Raw genomic sequence first — 17,074 nt, forward strand, 5'->3', positions numbered from 1 at the left:
CCCAGATGAGAGCCTTCACCAGAATCTGACCATGCTGGCACTCTGATCTTGGATTTATAGCCTCCAGAACTGTGAGAAATAAATGTTTGCTGTTTATAAGCTACTCAGTTTCTGTTATTTTGTTATAACCACCTGAATGGACTAAGAAGCATGTATTAGTTTCCTACTGTTGTTGTAACAGATTAACCCAGATTTAGTGGCTTAAGGTAACACTAACTTCTTATCTTACAATTCTGAGGGTCAGAAGTCTGAAGTGGGCCTCACTGGGCTAAAATCAAGTTGGCAGTGCTGTACTCCTTTATGAAAGGTTCAGGGCAGCATACATTTTCTTCTGTTTTCCAACTTTTAGAGGTTGCCAGCACTCTGTGGCTTGTGGCTCCTTTCTGTCTTCAAAGCCAGCATTGACCAGTTGAGTCTTTCTAATGATGCCATCTCATTCTGACTCTTCTGCCTTTCTCTTCCCGTTTTAAAGATTTTTGTGATTATAGTGGGTCCACCAGTATGATCTTATTATAAGATCAACTAATTAGCAACCTTAAACTCACCTGTATCTTTAATGCCTTCTTGCCATGTAACATAATTTATTCATGGGTAGTGGCTATTGGAACATGAACATTTCTGTGAGGCCATTCATTCTACCTACCACAAGATGGTTTCTAACTGATGGTGCCTTTAGGTGCCTTCAGGAAGCAAACAGTGAGCATCTTTGGAGGAGGGTACATCCATTCTAGGCCTTGGAATTTTTAATCTTTTGAGGACAGAACCCAGTAAGTACTGAATTAAGTGCACAAAGAAACAGGCAAGATGAGCAAGAACCGTGAGACATCAGAACACCCTTATACGCAATAAGATATTGTGATGAGCAGATACTGATTTTTAAAATGGTCATGCTTCCCATATTTGAAAAAATGACAGACCTAAATATTTTCTAGGAATGGGGAGCTATAAAAAAAGATGTTAAATATTTGAAAAAGAACAAAATAAAATTTATGTAAATTATTAAACTAACAAGTCAGCAGATGAACTTCTAACTCTAACCATGAAGAAATAAGAGGGTTTGGATTTATCGTCTGGTGTAGACAGCTCAGAAACTGGAGTGTATATTTAAAAGAAATTTGTTTCAGCATTGGAAAACAGGTAGCATAAGACTGTGGTCCCTGAGAAAAATGAAATTAATGATAGAGGCTCTATGATCACTCCACCATTTTGCTTGGAGGCAAGATGATCCCAGAAAGAGCCCAGTAGTCTCACTGACTTGAGACGACAGAGATCAGCATTCAGAGTATTTTAAGTGGCTAGAATTTGTGGGGGCATAGTGCCAGAAAAGTGGGAGTTCATAGAAAAAGATCTCAAGGAACCAGCACATGTTACCCTCGAATCTTTGGAAACCAGTTAATGCATATGTAGGACAGACATCCACAAGAGCTGATAAATAACACTTTTAGGAAAGAATGATACCAGTGAGTTGTAATCTGAACAGTTGCTAGAACTCTCACAGGGCTGGGAGTCATTCAGGTTCCCACCAACTAGAGTAAGAGCAATCATGGAATTACAAGAGTTATTCAGTGGAGATCCATGAAAGCTAAACATAGTAGTGGGAAGATTTTTGTGCTTTTGTTCTAGATACCTTTTTCTAAAAGCCCCAAAATTATCTTCAAGTATTTTTAACTTTTTGAATAAACAAAGTATGACACTCTTTAAAAGAAAAAAAAAAAATCCAGCACTCACAATGTAAAATTCATAATGTTTGGCATCCACATAAAATTACTAAATGTGCAAAAACAGGAAAATGTATCTCATCATCAGGAGAAATATCAGTTAATAGAATTAAACTAGAAATAATAGATAATGAAATTGGCAGATAAGGATGTTTAAAACTGCTATTAAAATTTGTTCAGTGTACTCAAGGACCAAGGGATAACATAAACATAATGAAGAAGGAAATGGAGAATGTAAAAAGGAAAGAAATGGTTCAACAAATAGTGCTGGATCAAGTAAATGTCAATATAGAACAAAAAAATATCAACCCTATCACATCATTCACAAAGAATAATCAAAATGGACTGTAGACCTAAATGTAAAACTTCAATATCTAAAACTTTTAAGAGAAAACCTTTGTAGCCCTGTAGCAGCGCTAAAAATCTAAAGAGGAATAGATAATAAACTAATGGTGGCAATAAAATAGAAAATTAAAAATTCTTATTTAACCTAAAAGAATATTGTGGGAGGTGAGAATGGGAGGAAGGAACATATAATAGATGTGACAAATCAAAAACAGGTAACAAGATGGGAGATATAAACCCAGCTATATTGATAATTAAATATTAATGGTCCAAACATTTCAATTAAAAAGTAGAGATTTACAAACTGGATAAAAATGGAAGATTCAGCTGTGTCTTGGCCACAAGAAACTCAATGTAAGTATAAAGACATGGGTTAAAAGTTAGAGGATGGAAAAGAGGTAACAAAAATGCCAATCATAAAAAAGTTGGTGTGGCTGATACATCAGACACAGTGGACTTTAAGGAATAGGGCTTTAAAACAGAGTAAAGAGGGAAAAAAATTTTTTTTAAAGATTTTATTTATTTATTTGACAGAGAGAGAGACAGCCAGTGAGAGAGGGAACACAAGCAGGGGGAGTAGGAGAGGAAGAAGCAGGCTCCCAGCAGAGGAGCCTGACGTGGGGCTCGATCCCAGAACGCTGGGATCACGCCCTGAGCCGAAGGCAGACGCTTAACGACTGCGCCACCCAGGCACCCCCAAGAGGAAAATTTTTTAATGATGATGAGATCAAGTCACAAAGGAAACCTAATAAAAAATATATGCACCTAATATCAGAGCTTCCAAATAAATGAAGCAAAAGCTGACAGAACCTAAAGGAGAAAAATCGAAAATGTAGAATACTTAAAAAAGCAAAGGATTACAGAAGACGTAAAGAACACTATCAGTCAGCTAGGCTTAACTGGCATTTATGGTACAATCTACCCAGTAGCTGCAGATACACATTCTTTTCAAGTGTACATGGAATATTCACCAACATACATCATATGCTACTTGTAAATAAAACCTCAGTAAATTTAAAATGATTGTAATCTTACAAAATATATTTTGTGATCACAGGGATTCAATCAGATTTAGTAACAAAGATTTCTGGAAAATGACCAAATATTTGGAAATTAACACATTTATAGCCTATGTGTAAGAGAAGACATAAGGGAAATTGCAAACATTTTGAACTGAATGAAAGTAGAAAGACAGTTTATCAGAATTTATGAGATGGAGCTAAAGTGAATACAGAGAAACTTATAGTTTAATGCTTTTATTAGAAAAGGACGATGGATAAAATCAATGATCTAAGTTTCTACCTGGAAAACTTAGAAAAATATGTGCAAATGAAACAAAAAATAATTAGAAGGAAGAATGTAATGAAGGTAGGGTAGAAATCAAAATCAAAGAAATGGATGGACAGTTAAGAAAATCATTGAAACCGTAAGTGGTATTTTGCAAAGATCAATAAAATTGCTAAAATTTTGTCTGGACTGATCATTGAAAAAGGAGAGGAGATACTTAAACCAGTAATAGGAATGAAAGGGGGCTATCACTACAGATTCTACAGACATTAAAGGGTAATAAAATCTTTCGAACAACTTTATGCAAATAAATACTATAAGATATGAGTGGCCAAAAGTGACTCAGTTAAAAATTAGTAACCTGAATATTTTATATTGATTTTAAAAACCCAATTCAGGGGCGCCTGGGTGGCTCAGTCTTTAAGTGTCTGCCTTTGGCTCAGGTCGTGATCCCAGGTCCTGAAATTGAGCCCCGCATCATTGGGCTCCCTGCTCAGCGGAAAGCCTGCTTCTCCCTCTCACTTCCCCTGCTGGTGTTCCCTCTCTCGCTGTGTCTCTCTCTGTCCAATAAATAAATAAAATCTTTAAAAAAACCCCAATGCATAACTTAAAACCTTAACATAAAACTCCAGGTCTGGTTTATAGTTAATGAATAAATACTAAAATACACAAACTCAGAAAATAGAGAAGAATAGCTCACTTCTCAATTTGCTTTATGAGGCCAGCTTTACCCTGTTACAATAACAAAATAGAGACATTTCAATGGAAAGGATGCTAACAGTCGTTAGTCATCAAGGAATTGGAAATTACAACCGCTTTGAGATACCCATACACATTCATTAGAGTGCTGAAGTTAAAAAGATTGACAGTATTAATATGTTGATAAGCTCTGGTGCAACCGATCTCTTGCATATTACTGGTGGGAATGTAAAAGACTACAGCCATTTTGCCTGGGTGGCACAGTCGTTAAGCGTCTGCCTTCGGCTCAGGGCGTGATCCCAGCGTTCTGGGATTGAGCCCCACATCAGGCTCCTCCGCTGGGAGCCTGCTTCTCCCTCTCCCATTCCCCCTGCTTGTGTTCCCTCTCTCGCTGGCTGTCTCTGTCAAGTAAATGAATAAAATCTTAAAAAAAAAAAATTTTAACAACAAACCAAAACAACTCTACCACTAAACCCAGCAATAGCACTCTTAGATATTTATTAAAGAGAAGTGATAACATATTTATAAAGACTTATACATGCATGTACTTATCAGCTTTATTTATAATATCCACACATTCTAAACAGCCCAAATATCCATCAACATGAGAATTGGTAAACAATTTGTCATATATCCATATAAGGGAATACATCTCCACAATTAAAAGGAAAGTACTACTGATAAGCGTAACAACATGATGCATCTCACAGTTTGCTGATTAAAGAAGCGAGACACAAAAGAGTGTATGTTTTGTGATTCCATTTAGATGCAGCTCTAGAAAAGACAAATCTAGTTTATAATGACAGAAAATAGAGTTTTTCTTAGGGCTTTGAGTTGTCATGCAGTTTACTCAAAATGGCACAAGGGTACCATTTGAGCTGATGGAAGTAATTCTGTCTTGATTGTGTTCTTGAGTAAATGAAACTATGCATTTGTCAAAACTTACTGAAACTTTATTTTTAAAATGCGTACATGATTTTGTATGAAAATTATGTCTTTAAAGTTGACTTTAAAAAATCAGAGGATGACAGGACGCCTGGGTGGCTCAGTTGGTTAAGTGTCTGCCTTTGGCTAACGTAATGAGCCAAGGGTCCTGGGATCAAGTTCCGCATTGGGCTCCCTGCTCAGCTGGGAGCCTGCTTCTCCCTCTGCCTACTGTTCCCTCCTGCTTGTGCTTGCTCACTCTCTCTCTTTCTGACAAATGAATAAATAAAATCTTTAAAAAAAAAATCAGAGGATGTATTTGTCAGCTGATTGTACAATAAAGGGAATTTGTGAAATGGAATATATAGAGAGTAGAAGAAATTAACCAGAATGCAGTTAAAAGAGAAAGAGATGTAGAATACAGAAGAGAGTAACATAGAGTATATAGTGAGGACGACTTAGACACTTTTATTCAGAGTTTTATGAAGGGTGTTACCAGCAACAGATGCTCAGTAAAGGCATTACTTTACGCAGAAGGAAAGTATTCCAAGGTGGGTGCTCTGAGGTATGCTAAGTAATGAAGAGCAAAGACAGTGGTAAATATGTGTCTAAACATAATAGAACATAATGCTTAGTAAAGTACACAGAACAGTAGCATAAATAGGAGGAGGTCTGAGTCCTGCAATGGTGGGTAAAGATTTTGATTAACTTTAGACTTATATCTTAATTTTAGGGCTAACCTCAGAAAGCATAGAAATAAAGGACATAATTTTCATACTGAGAGGGAAGAGCAAATGGAATGAAAAATAGTCAATTCCAAAATTTGCAAGAAAGGAGAGAAACAGAACCACGGAACAGACACAAATAGGATAAAAGTAGATAAAAAATGTAAACCCAAACAGAGACGCCTGGGTGGCTCAGTCAGTTAAGTAGCTGCCTTCAGCTCAGGTCATGATCCCAGACTGAGTCACACATCGGTCTCCCTGCTCAGCGGGGAGCCTGCTTCTCCCTCTGCCTGCCGCTCCCCCTCCTTGCGTGTGTGCGCTTGCTCTCTCTTTCTGACAAATTAATAAATACAAACCTTAAAAAAAAATATATATTGGTAACTCTTAACCCAGGTCATGATCCTGGGACTGAGTCACACATCGGTCTCCCTGCTCAGCGGGGAGCCTGCTTCTCCCTCTGCCTGCCACTCCCCCTCCTTGCTTGTGTGCGCTTGCTCTCTCTTTCTGACAAATTAATAAATACAAATCTTAAAAAAAAAACAAATATATTGGTAACTCTTAAATTTAAGTTACTAAATTCTGACAAAATATCAGTGTTATTTTATTTGTCAGAGTGTTTTTAAAAGATATCCCACATTAACAATGCAGAAAAATTATAAAGAAATAATTAAAGAAGACATATCATAGAAACAATAACAAAAATGTTTTATAGCTGTATAATATTAGACCATATAGTGTAATGAAAAATCATTGCTAGAAATAAAATAAGTCACTTCATAATTGGATAAAGTTCTGCTCACGAGGAACCTATAACAATTACAAAATTATAAACAATAATATAGCTTCAAAAATACATAAAGCAGAAGTTCAAAGAAATAGAGAAAAATACATAAAGCAGAAGTTCAAAGAAATAGAGAAAGTCACGGTTTTATGGAAGATTTTAGATACTTTTCTCAACAATTGGTAGAAGAGATGTTAAATAACAAAAATGAATAAGGATAATTTAAAGAGCACAGGTAACATGTTAACCTAATGAACAAATAAAGACTGCTGTATCCAATAGTTTTAGAGTCCATGTTCTTTTCAAGTATATGCAGAGAATTTTCAGAAGTTGTCTATATCGGGGCGCCTGAGTGGCACAGTGGCTAAGCGTCTGCCTTCGGCTCAGGGCATGATCCCGGCGTTATGGGATCGAGCCCCACATCAGGCTCCTCCGCTATGAGCCTGCTTCTTCCTTTCCCACTCCCCCTGCTTGTGTTCCCTCTCTCACTGGCTGTTTCTCTCTCTGTCAAATAAATAAATAAAATCTTAAAAAAAAAAAAAAAGTTGTCTATATCAACCATAAAAACAATCTCAGGAAATTTCGATGGCTTGAAGTTATATTGGGCATTTTCTTCAGATCAGTTAAAAAAATAGGCTTCCAAAAACCATGAATCCCAAAAGGAGTCGTAATGGAAATTGGGAAATAATTTAACCAAATGATGAGAAAATATTCTGTATCAAAAGTTGTAGAATATAGCTTAATGGAGTATTTAGATGGAAATTCATAGCTTTAAATATATAAGTTAGGAAAGAAGAACAGCTGATAGTTAATGAGATAAACATCCATTTCAAAAAGGAAAAATAAGAGCTAAATAAACTCAAAATAGAGAGCATGAAGAAATAAAGGCAGGAGCAGAAATTAATGGGTAAAAAAACATACATGCAAAAAAGAAGATCAAGGAATCAAAAAAAACATTCTTTTTAAATTAAAAAAATTGAAAACTTTTAATGAACTTTATTAAGAAAAAAGAGAAAGTATAAATAACCAAAATAAGGAATGAAAAGTGAAAAGGACACGACTGCTGATGCTGTTGACGTTAGATAGATAAAAGAATTAAATGAAACATTTTATGCAAATAGAGAAATATAGTTGAAATTGACAGCTAACATAAGAAATAGAATACCTGAGTAGTCCTATGACAGTTAAATAAATTTGGTAATAAGCCTGTTTAGAAAGACTTGATTTCCAGGTGGCATCCCTGGCATATTCTACCAAATATTAAAGCAAGACACCCTACATTTTTTCATTTTTCCCAGGTGGTAAAGGAAAAGAACATTACCATTCATTTTTTGAGGGCAGCACAGCATTAATATCAGAACTTGCTAAGTGCAAAAGAAATTTACAGACCAGTTTCGTTGGTGACCATTGATGCAGAAATTTTAGAGGAACTGTGAGGACAGGAAACCCAGCAAAAATACCTCATGATAATGTTGGCTTTTCCTAGGAATGGAAAAAGGTTGGTTTAACATATATTAAGAGATAAAGAAAAATGACACAGTTATCTCAGATGAAAAATAACTTTGATAAAATTCATCATCTGTTGACTGTAGTAAAAACCCCCTTGCAAGCTAGATGTAGAAGGAACTTCCTTAATGTGATAAGTGGTGTTTATTTTATTTTATTTTTTTTAAGATTTATTTATTTTAGAGAGAGGGAGAGAGACACACACACACAGACACACACACGTGCACATGCAAGTGGGGGAGGGGCAGAGGGAGAGAGAATCTCCAGCAGATCCCCGCTAAGCACGGAGCTCAGCATGGGGCTTGATCCCACAATCATGACATTATGCCCTGAGCCGAAATCAAGAGTCGGATATTTAACCAACCAACTGAGCCACCCAGATGTCCCAAGTGATGTTTAACAGGATATAGCAAGCATTATATTTAATGACGAAACTTTGAATGCTTTCCCATTTAGATTGGGCGTAAGTAGTTAAGCTTAAAAATAAAACTGCCAGTTATTTTACCAGCAAAAGATGGATTTATTCAGGAATAGCAGAGAATTGCCATCCTGGACAAGCAAGCTATGACAAAACCATGGGCAAGTCCCCTGGGGGGACTTTCTAGAGAAAAGGAGGGAAGATGGGTGGTGGGCTCTTATAAACAAAAGTCCACTGGAACAAACTGGGCATTCAGAGTATAGTGGCCTTTCATTGGTGGAGTTGTGACAGTCTCTCATTGGCTGAACTGCTGCCAGGAGAGGAGGAAAGCCTCTTTTCCTCCTTCTGGGATAGTCAAGTAGTCTCCACATGCTAAGTCCCTCTCTTCCTTTGGGTCTGCAATTGACGACTAGTGGTAGGATGTAAGAGCTCCCCCTGCTGGCCTCCCGACTCCAAAAATGAGATTTCCTTTTATTAATTTTCACAAAGTCAAGGATGTCTGCTCTCATCACTAATTTTCAGCAGCATAATAATGGAGGTCCTAGCCAAGGCAGTAAGGCAAGAACAGGAAAAAAGAAAGCAGCAAGGATTGGAAAGGAAAAAAACAAAACTACCATTATCAATAGATGATATTTTTGTGTACACAAAGAATATCCAGATAAATTATTATAGAGAATTTAGCAATGTTGCTAGATACAGAGTCAGTATACAAACACCAATTATGTTTCTATTAACCTACAAGAAACAAAACTTTTAATTAAAAAGATACCATTTACAGTAGCACTAACACTATGTACTGTGAATAAATCTGAACAGGATATATGTAAGTCCTTGCTCTTATTTGGGGAGGAGCTGAGAGGCCCAGTAGAACAGAAGTGTAAGTCCTTATTTGCCTTCTTTTCAGACTTAAATCTAGAAAATGTGCAGCATTTAAATTCATTAGGCTTATATGGGAGGGTATGATATATTGTCCAATATAACACAGAATAACATCTTAAAATAGTTGTTTACAATATTTTTGGAGCACATTGATAAATAGAATATCTTAGTAATAGAGATTTGGGGCTCTTTCGGTCTGAGTCTTTACCTAATATGAAAGTCTTTTATGTAGTTTTCTTGAAAGCTCTCTCTGATGATTCATTCACTTTTCTGCCTGTAATTTCCACTCATAGGAACTAGTACTGAATCATTTCACGAAGATTTTAACAACTACATATTTACTAATGATAACTACGTTATTTTGTCAAATCTAAGACATCATTGATTTTAAGTTGCATCATTTCTTCACATTCTACTAAATGAAAAAATGTTGCCACTCTTTGGCTATAACACCATTGATATGCATCTTGATTTCAAAGATGTTAAAATGTTTATTAAAGCATTTTATGATTTATGAAACATTTCTATAGAAGTATTTCCATTGTTTTACAATTTAGGAATACCACTGAAAAAAAAATCTACTTCACCTTTCATTTTTCGTACCTAACATACTACCTTTTTTTTTTCTTCCCTAACTTAAGCACTCTTAAATTCATTCCTTTTTTTGGTTTCCTTTTCTGCCATCCTGGTCATTTTTCTTGGGATGCCTGTTACTTCATCAGTAAACTGATTAAAATTGAATAAGATACAGGCTTCAAAAAGAAAGTTCTAAAATATTAAAATCAGTATGTCCAGAAGGTAGAATACTCTTGCAAATTCATGATTCTTGTTAACTTGACAAGATTTTCAGGATTATTTTCCTTAAAACAAGGTAGTCCATAGCCATGAACAAATTGTGTTTTAATTTTTATAAGCTCATTGGTTTAAATTTTGTACATCATACTTTTCACAGCAAGATTTTCTCCCTATTGAAACTCATTCTTGTAACCTTACATTAACATTTTTTGTTACAGATATAAACTGGAACATAATACATGTCTTTTTTCATTCTTCTCCTCTACAAAATTATTACCAAAAATATCTGCTATAATTTTTCAACCTTGGAATATTTCTAAATAACAAAGATGTTTCGTTGTTTTAGTAGTGAATACTTACATTTGGATATTTTAAATTCTTCACAGTCACATAATTCCTGACAGTCTTTGTGTGACTGTTTACAGTTTGTGTAGTGCCTAGTTCAGCTTAAAGGAAAAATGGCACCTCATAGTTAAATTTATAATTTTCTAATTCATTTGGGTTTATGTTTTTTGATTATTATAAAATTTAACTTTTCCAGTAGGTTATATACTTTTCTCTCTTTTACAATACAGGTTTTGAGAGTATTTTAGAAGGGCTTTATGGACCACGGCTACGAAGAGACCTCAGTTTATTTGAAGGTAATGCTTTTTAAATTTTATTTTAAAATTGTGACTTTCTGTCCCATTTAACAAATGAAAAATGGTTGTTCTGTGCTAACTTTACATTAAACAAGAATTTGTGGTCTTGCTTAATTAGTATTTTAAATAAAGTGATCCAAATATTGTTTTTGTTATTACACAACGTTGTCATAATCTTTTAAAAAAATTTAGTACGCTGATCAAAATGGAAAGTGAAGCTTGTTTTTGGCTTAATGTTGAAATTTAATTTTTATTATATATTACATACCCTCACTTATTCTTAAAGAAGATTTCAAAGGGTTCAATTAAGTAAATATTTCCTGTTGCTCATGACACAGGCAGCCTGGAAATCAGATTGTCGCTCTGAGAAATCCCACCATGTGTGTTCAGAGTTTTATATTTATGTATAATAATACTGTTTGTCATTTATTAGCCACTTCTTTCAAATGCTGTAGCATAAATCCTAGTGGAAGATTTTGATTTGTGATATAGTTGCTGTGATACCATAGTTTAGTTGTTTTATTGCTTGTTTGGAAATGTAGAGCAGTAGGAGAACGCTTTTGTAGACCTCTGAAATTTTATAGTACAGTTTATTCACGAAATAGGTAATGCTAGTATAGATTTTCTATTTCGATTTTGATTGAATTATTTCTGAATCTGTTATCTGGTCTGTTTTATGCCCTAACCCTTTTACCTTCTATTCTACTATGGTACCTTCCATTCTACCAAGACCCAAGACATCTATAAGGTCCTTTTCTCTTCTGTATAAATAAGTCTTTTGAGGTGAGGGAATGATGGTGGAGTAGTCAAACGTTTTCTGCCCATTCTTTATTAATGTTGAGCAAGATAATTAAGTTAGGAATCATAGACCTGAAAGTATCTATGAAAGATCATTTGTCCCAACCACCTGTCTTTGCTGAGATGAACTGATATCCATGTAAAATGTGACTTTAAGAATGGTGACTGCAAAATGTGCTTGTTCTAGTGTTTTATCATTCTTCTAGCTAAGATCATTTTTTAATTTCTCTTAACTTTAATCGTTTCTCATCTTATCATAATTCAACACTGAATTAAGTATTTTTACCTGATACATTTTTTAGCAATACTAATTGTATTTTCACCTTTTTTCTGAGCTTACAAATGAACAAAGGAAAAATCTTAAAAAACAAGAATTTAACCTAAGCCAGACATTTCTTCAGCCTTCCTTTCTTACCCTGCTGTCCTCATTCATGTCAGAAGTCAGCATTATACTTAATTGCCTTCTGACAACCCAAATTATAGCTTGTGACTCACCCTGTTGCTTCCCCCACTATCACTTGTTTATTTATAAAGTTGTATATATATGTATATATTTGTGTTCCTTCAGAAATTGTTTATTATACAAAGGGCAGAATGTTCTAAGGAATAAATGCTTTGTATTTTGTTTTTAGACTAGTATTTCTTTAGTATATAAATTGTACATGTTTATTTTAGGAAATTAAAAAATACAGATAAGCCAGAAAGGAAAAATTACCCCTACTCCCATGATCCATAGATAACTTTTATACATTTTTATATGAATGTAAGATATATGTTTGTATGTGTTTGTTCTTTAATTATAGTAGTATATACTATATGCACAGTACGTATAATTTCTGTGTCAGCTGTGTTCACTGGTATATCATTTGGGTATATAAAGTCTAGACCATCTTTCTTAATGGCTGCACAGTATTTCATTGTAGTTCTATTTATAATTAATTTACTTATGTAATTTAATAACCCATTGCTGTATATCTCATTCAGTTTATTTAAATTCAGATAGATCTTGTACTTTATGTCCTTTTAGTGCTTTTTTTGGTGGGGGAAGTTAACAAAATTAGCTCAGCTTTGGAACTTGCATATAGACACATATTTGTTGCCTTTTTTCACCCCAAATATTCTTTCTCCAGGTTACTTAGGTAAATTCTTCCTCCTTTTATTTCCTTTTTTGAATTAAAAAAGCATCTAATTAAATGGTAACCTTAAGAATGTGATATTAATTATTGCAATAAATCTGTATCTGTACAAGGATGAAGACAGCCATACAAATGTTTTGAGGGAAATTAAATCAGTACTATCAAAAGTGTAGAGCCTCTTGAAAAGGCATGTAGAAACTATGCGTTATACACCTCTCCAGCTTCTTTCTTATCCTCTTATAAATAAGTGTGCTTTCTTTGTTGTTGCCATTGTTAAAAATGGTTTAATATTTAGATGCTGGGACTATAAGTATAGGTATTTATCACTAGGCAAATCTGTATGCAGGAATCAAAGATTAGTGTATATTTTTAAATAAATCATTGGAAATCTGAACCTTTGTTAACTCACTTTCTAAAACTCAGAAGCCAAATCTATTGGCTAGCTAAGGATTCTTGTATATTATTCTAAATTATTTTTTGTTATAAAATTAAATGCATAGTATTTTAATTTTATAATATATAAATTTAGATAGACTACATTGCATACCTACTGCTATTTCTGTGGAAAATATATTCTGAATTTCATACTGCTACCTTAAAAAATCAACTGTGACACAGAGCATATTTTTAAGTTTAAGACTTTTGTATTGTATACATTAGTGTTTTGAGAGGTTTGTATTTTTATTCTGGAATTTGATTTGGAACCACCTCCAGATTGAATGGTTTGAAGGAAGCTTTTGAGTGGTGCTAATTTTTATTTGGTTGTTAAAGAAACAGAGGCCCTGGTTTTCTATCTTCTTTGGTATGTTTTATGAATTTCTCTCCTTTTGGGGAAAATACAACTCTTATTTTTTTGCGGGGGGAGTCTCCAAAGAGGGTTTGAATGCCATAAACTTCAAACTTTTATGTATGCCCAGAAAAGTTCCTTATATTCTGTGCCTCTGTTGCTTCTCCATCTCTCCAAAACTTATTTTTCCTGCTGCCACAGAACTTTTAAGCAAAAATTCTCTCTTTTTTTCCTGCTTTAGTCGGTCCTTTTTCATGTCTTTTTTGTGAGCTGGTTTCTTTCACCTGTGGGATCATCTGATTTCCTTGCCATGGCTATGGATATTTACAAAAATTTGAAAAGCGTGTGGTCAACCTGTGTAAACTAGACTGATAGATCCAAAGGGAGATTATGTTAGAGGTCTACAAGCTATAGCATATGGGCCAAATCCAGCTTATTTACTATTTTTGAATGGCCTGTGGGCTAAAAATAATTTTTACATTTTTAAATAGTTGGAAAAAAAAGATTAATATTTCATGTCATATGAAAATTATGTGAAATTCAAATTTAATTGTTCAGTTAATAAGGTTTTATTGAAAACAGCCCCTCTCATTTGGTCAAACATTGTCAATGGCTGCATTTGTAGTACACCAGTAGAGTTGAATGGTGTGGCAGGTGGTATGGCCTGCAAAACCTAAAATACTATTTGGCTGTTAATAGAAAAGGTTCGCTGACCCCTGAGTGCACCACTGACTGAAATTTAATATTTTTGACTTCATATTTTTTTTCAACTGTAAACATTATGATAATAGAGACAACAAAACAACTTTTTAATTAGATTTATTAGGTAAAACATTAAAAAAATTTTATATGAGTATAGTTGACCCACAATATAACATTGGTTTCAGGTGTTGCAACATAGTGATTCAACTTCTCTACGTGTAATGCTGTGCTCACCAAGAGTGTGGCTGTCATCTGTCACCATACAGTGCTATTACAACATCATTAACCATATTCCCTGTGCTGTGCCTTTATTCCTGTGACTTATTCATTTCATAACTGGAAGGCTATTATCTCCTCCACTTAGTCCATTTTGCCCATCCTCTCACCCACCCGCCCCCTTTCTCTCTGGCAAGCATCAGTTTATTCTGTGTATTTATAGGTCCAGTTTGTTTTTAGTTTACTCGTTTGATTTAGATTCCACATGAGTGAAATCATATGGTATTTGTCTTTCTCTGTTTGACTTATTTCACTTACATAATACTCTCTGACTCCATCCATGCTCTCGCAAATGTCACAATCGCATCCTTTTTTAAGGCTGTGTAATATTCCTGTGTGTGTGTGTGTGTGTGTGTGTGTGTGTGTGTGTAGTCTTGCATCTTCCTTCTCCATTCATCTATCGATGGACACTGGGTTGCTTCCTATATCTTGGTTATTATAAATAACGCTGCAATAAACATAGGGGTGCGTATATCTTTTTGAATTAGTGTTTTTGTTTTCTTCGGGTAAATACCCAATAGTGGAATTATTGGATCATATGGTATTTCTATTTTTAATTTTTTGAGGAACCTCCGTACTGTTTTCCACACTGGTGTACCAATTTGTCTTCCCACTAACAGCGTTCAGGTGTTTTTCTCCACATCCTCTCCAACTCTTGTTATTTCTTGCCCTTTATTTCCAGGTTTTTATTTAAATTCTAGTTAGTTAACATACAGTGTAATATTAGTTTCAGGTATAGAATTTAGTGATTTATCACTTACATACAACAACCAGTGCTCATCACAAGTGCCCTCCTTAATACCCATCACTTATTTGCCTTTTTGATTTTAGCCATTCTGACAGATAGAAGCTGATATCTGATTGTGGTTTTGATTTGTATCTCCCTGATGATGAGTGATGTTGAGGATCTTTTCATGTGCCTGTTGGCTATCTGTATATCTTCTTTGGAAAAATGTCTATTTCGGTCCTCTGCTCATTTTTTAGGTTTGTTTTTTTCTTTTGGTATTGAATAAGTTCCTTATATATTTGGGATGTTAACCTCTTATCAGACATGTTATTTACAAATATCTTTTCCCATTCAGTAGGTTGTCTTTCTGCTTTGTTGATGGTTTCCTTTGCTCTGCAGAAGCTTTTTATTTTGATGTAGTCCCAATAGTTTATTTTTGCTTTTGTGTCCTTTGCCCTAGCAGATATATCTAGAAAAATATTGCTACCACTAATGTCAGAGAAATTGCTGCCTATGTTCTCTTTTAGGATTTTTATGGTTTCAGGTCTCACATTTAGGTCTTTAATCCATTTTAAGTTTATTCGTGTATATAATCTGGGAAGGTGGTCCAGTTTCATCTTTTACATGTAGCTGCCCAGTTTTCCCAACATTTATTGAAGAGACTGTCTTTTCCCTATTGTGTATTCTTGCCTCTTTTGTTAGATGAAATATTTGGAATGGTTATTTTGTGTCAGGAACTGTGATGAGCAGTAAGGAAAGAAAAATGAGTAAGGAGGATCTCTTCTAGGAATTCATGGCCTAGTATTAAGTCAGTAGTTTTCCAGTATGGATTGATTATTTATTTTAAAGCCAGGGAATCTAATACTGCTCTATTTTGTAGTTATATAAATTATATTAGCTCTTATCCATGTGCTCACGAAAACTTATCTGAGTGTATTCATCATGCTGTCTATAATACCAAGATTAGAGAAACAGACTGAATATCCAACAATAGGGTATTGATTAAATAAGTTATGATACATCTGTTTGATGGACATGCTTATTTATTAAAAACAATTTAGAAGTATATTTGAGCATAGGAAATATTTGTGACAAATAAGCATGTGTATAATATCCTAATTTTTAAAATAAATAGCATTTTTTAAAGCAGTTTAAACTTAGAGAAAAAATCAAGTAGAAAGTGCAAAGATTTCCCATATACCCTCCCCCCTCCAAGGTTTCTCTGTGTTAATATCTTTCATTGGTGTTGTACATTTGTTAGAATTGTTGAGCCAATATTGATGTATTTTATGACTTAAAGCCCCCATAGTTTACATTAGCTAAGTCTGTGTGTGTTGTACAGTAATCTGCATTTTGGCAAATTCGTAGTCCTGTATCCACATTACAGTATCCTATGTAATAGTTTCACAGCCCTAAAAATCACCTGTATTCCGCCTTTTTAGTTCTCTTCTCCTGTCCCCAACCCATGTCAAACACTGCTCTTTTTCCTGTCTGTCTTGTTTTTTCTTCTTCATAATGTCATATCATTGAAATCGTATAGTATTTAGTTTTTTCAGACTCACTTCTTTCACTGAATAATATGCATGTAAGGTCCTCTATGTCTTTTCATGGCATCATAGCTCCTTTCTTTTTATTACTAATACTGCCTTGGGTGGATGTAGCGTAGTTTGCTTATCCATTTATCTACTTGAAAGACATCTGGGTTGCTTCCAAGTTTTAGTAACTATTAATAAAGCTGCTATAAACATTTGTGTGCAAGGTTTTGTATAGACATAACTTTTCAATGCATTTGCCTAAATGGAGCACCATTGCTAGATAGTAGGGAAAGATTATGTTAAGCTTTGAAGAAACTGTAAGACTATCTTCAAAAGCGGCCATACCATTTTGTGTTCTCACCAGCAATGAATTGAAGTTCTTTTTGTTCTGCATC

General features: G+C 34.5%; 1 protein-coding gene across 8 annotated transcripts in view; it reads left to right on the forward strand.

Annotated features, from left to right (window-relative positions):
* Window positions 1-17,074, forward strand: part of LCORL (ligand dependent nuclear receptor corepressor like) — a 192,069-nt gene that overhangs the window by 63,587 nt on the left and 111,408 nt on the right. For all 8 annotated transcript variants that reach the window (XM_040625265.1, XM_040625264.1, XM_040625266.1 and 5 more), the window contains exon 2: window positions 10,653-10,718. In XM_040625265.1, the coding sequence (XP_040481199.1) occupies window positions 10,653-10,718 (66 nt within the window). The remainder of the gene's footprint in view (window positions 1-10,652; window positions 10,719-17,074) is intronic.

The sequence above is a fragment of the Ursus maritimus genome, unplaced genomic scaffold (genome assembly GCF_017311325.1).
Source record: "Ursus maritimus isolate PB19 unplaced genomic scaffold, ASM1731132v1 scaffold_8, whole genome shotgun sequence".
In the NCBI taxonomy this organism is placed as follows: Eukaryota; Metazoa; Chordata; class Mammalia; order Carnivora; family Ursidae; genus Ursus; species Ursus maritimus.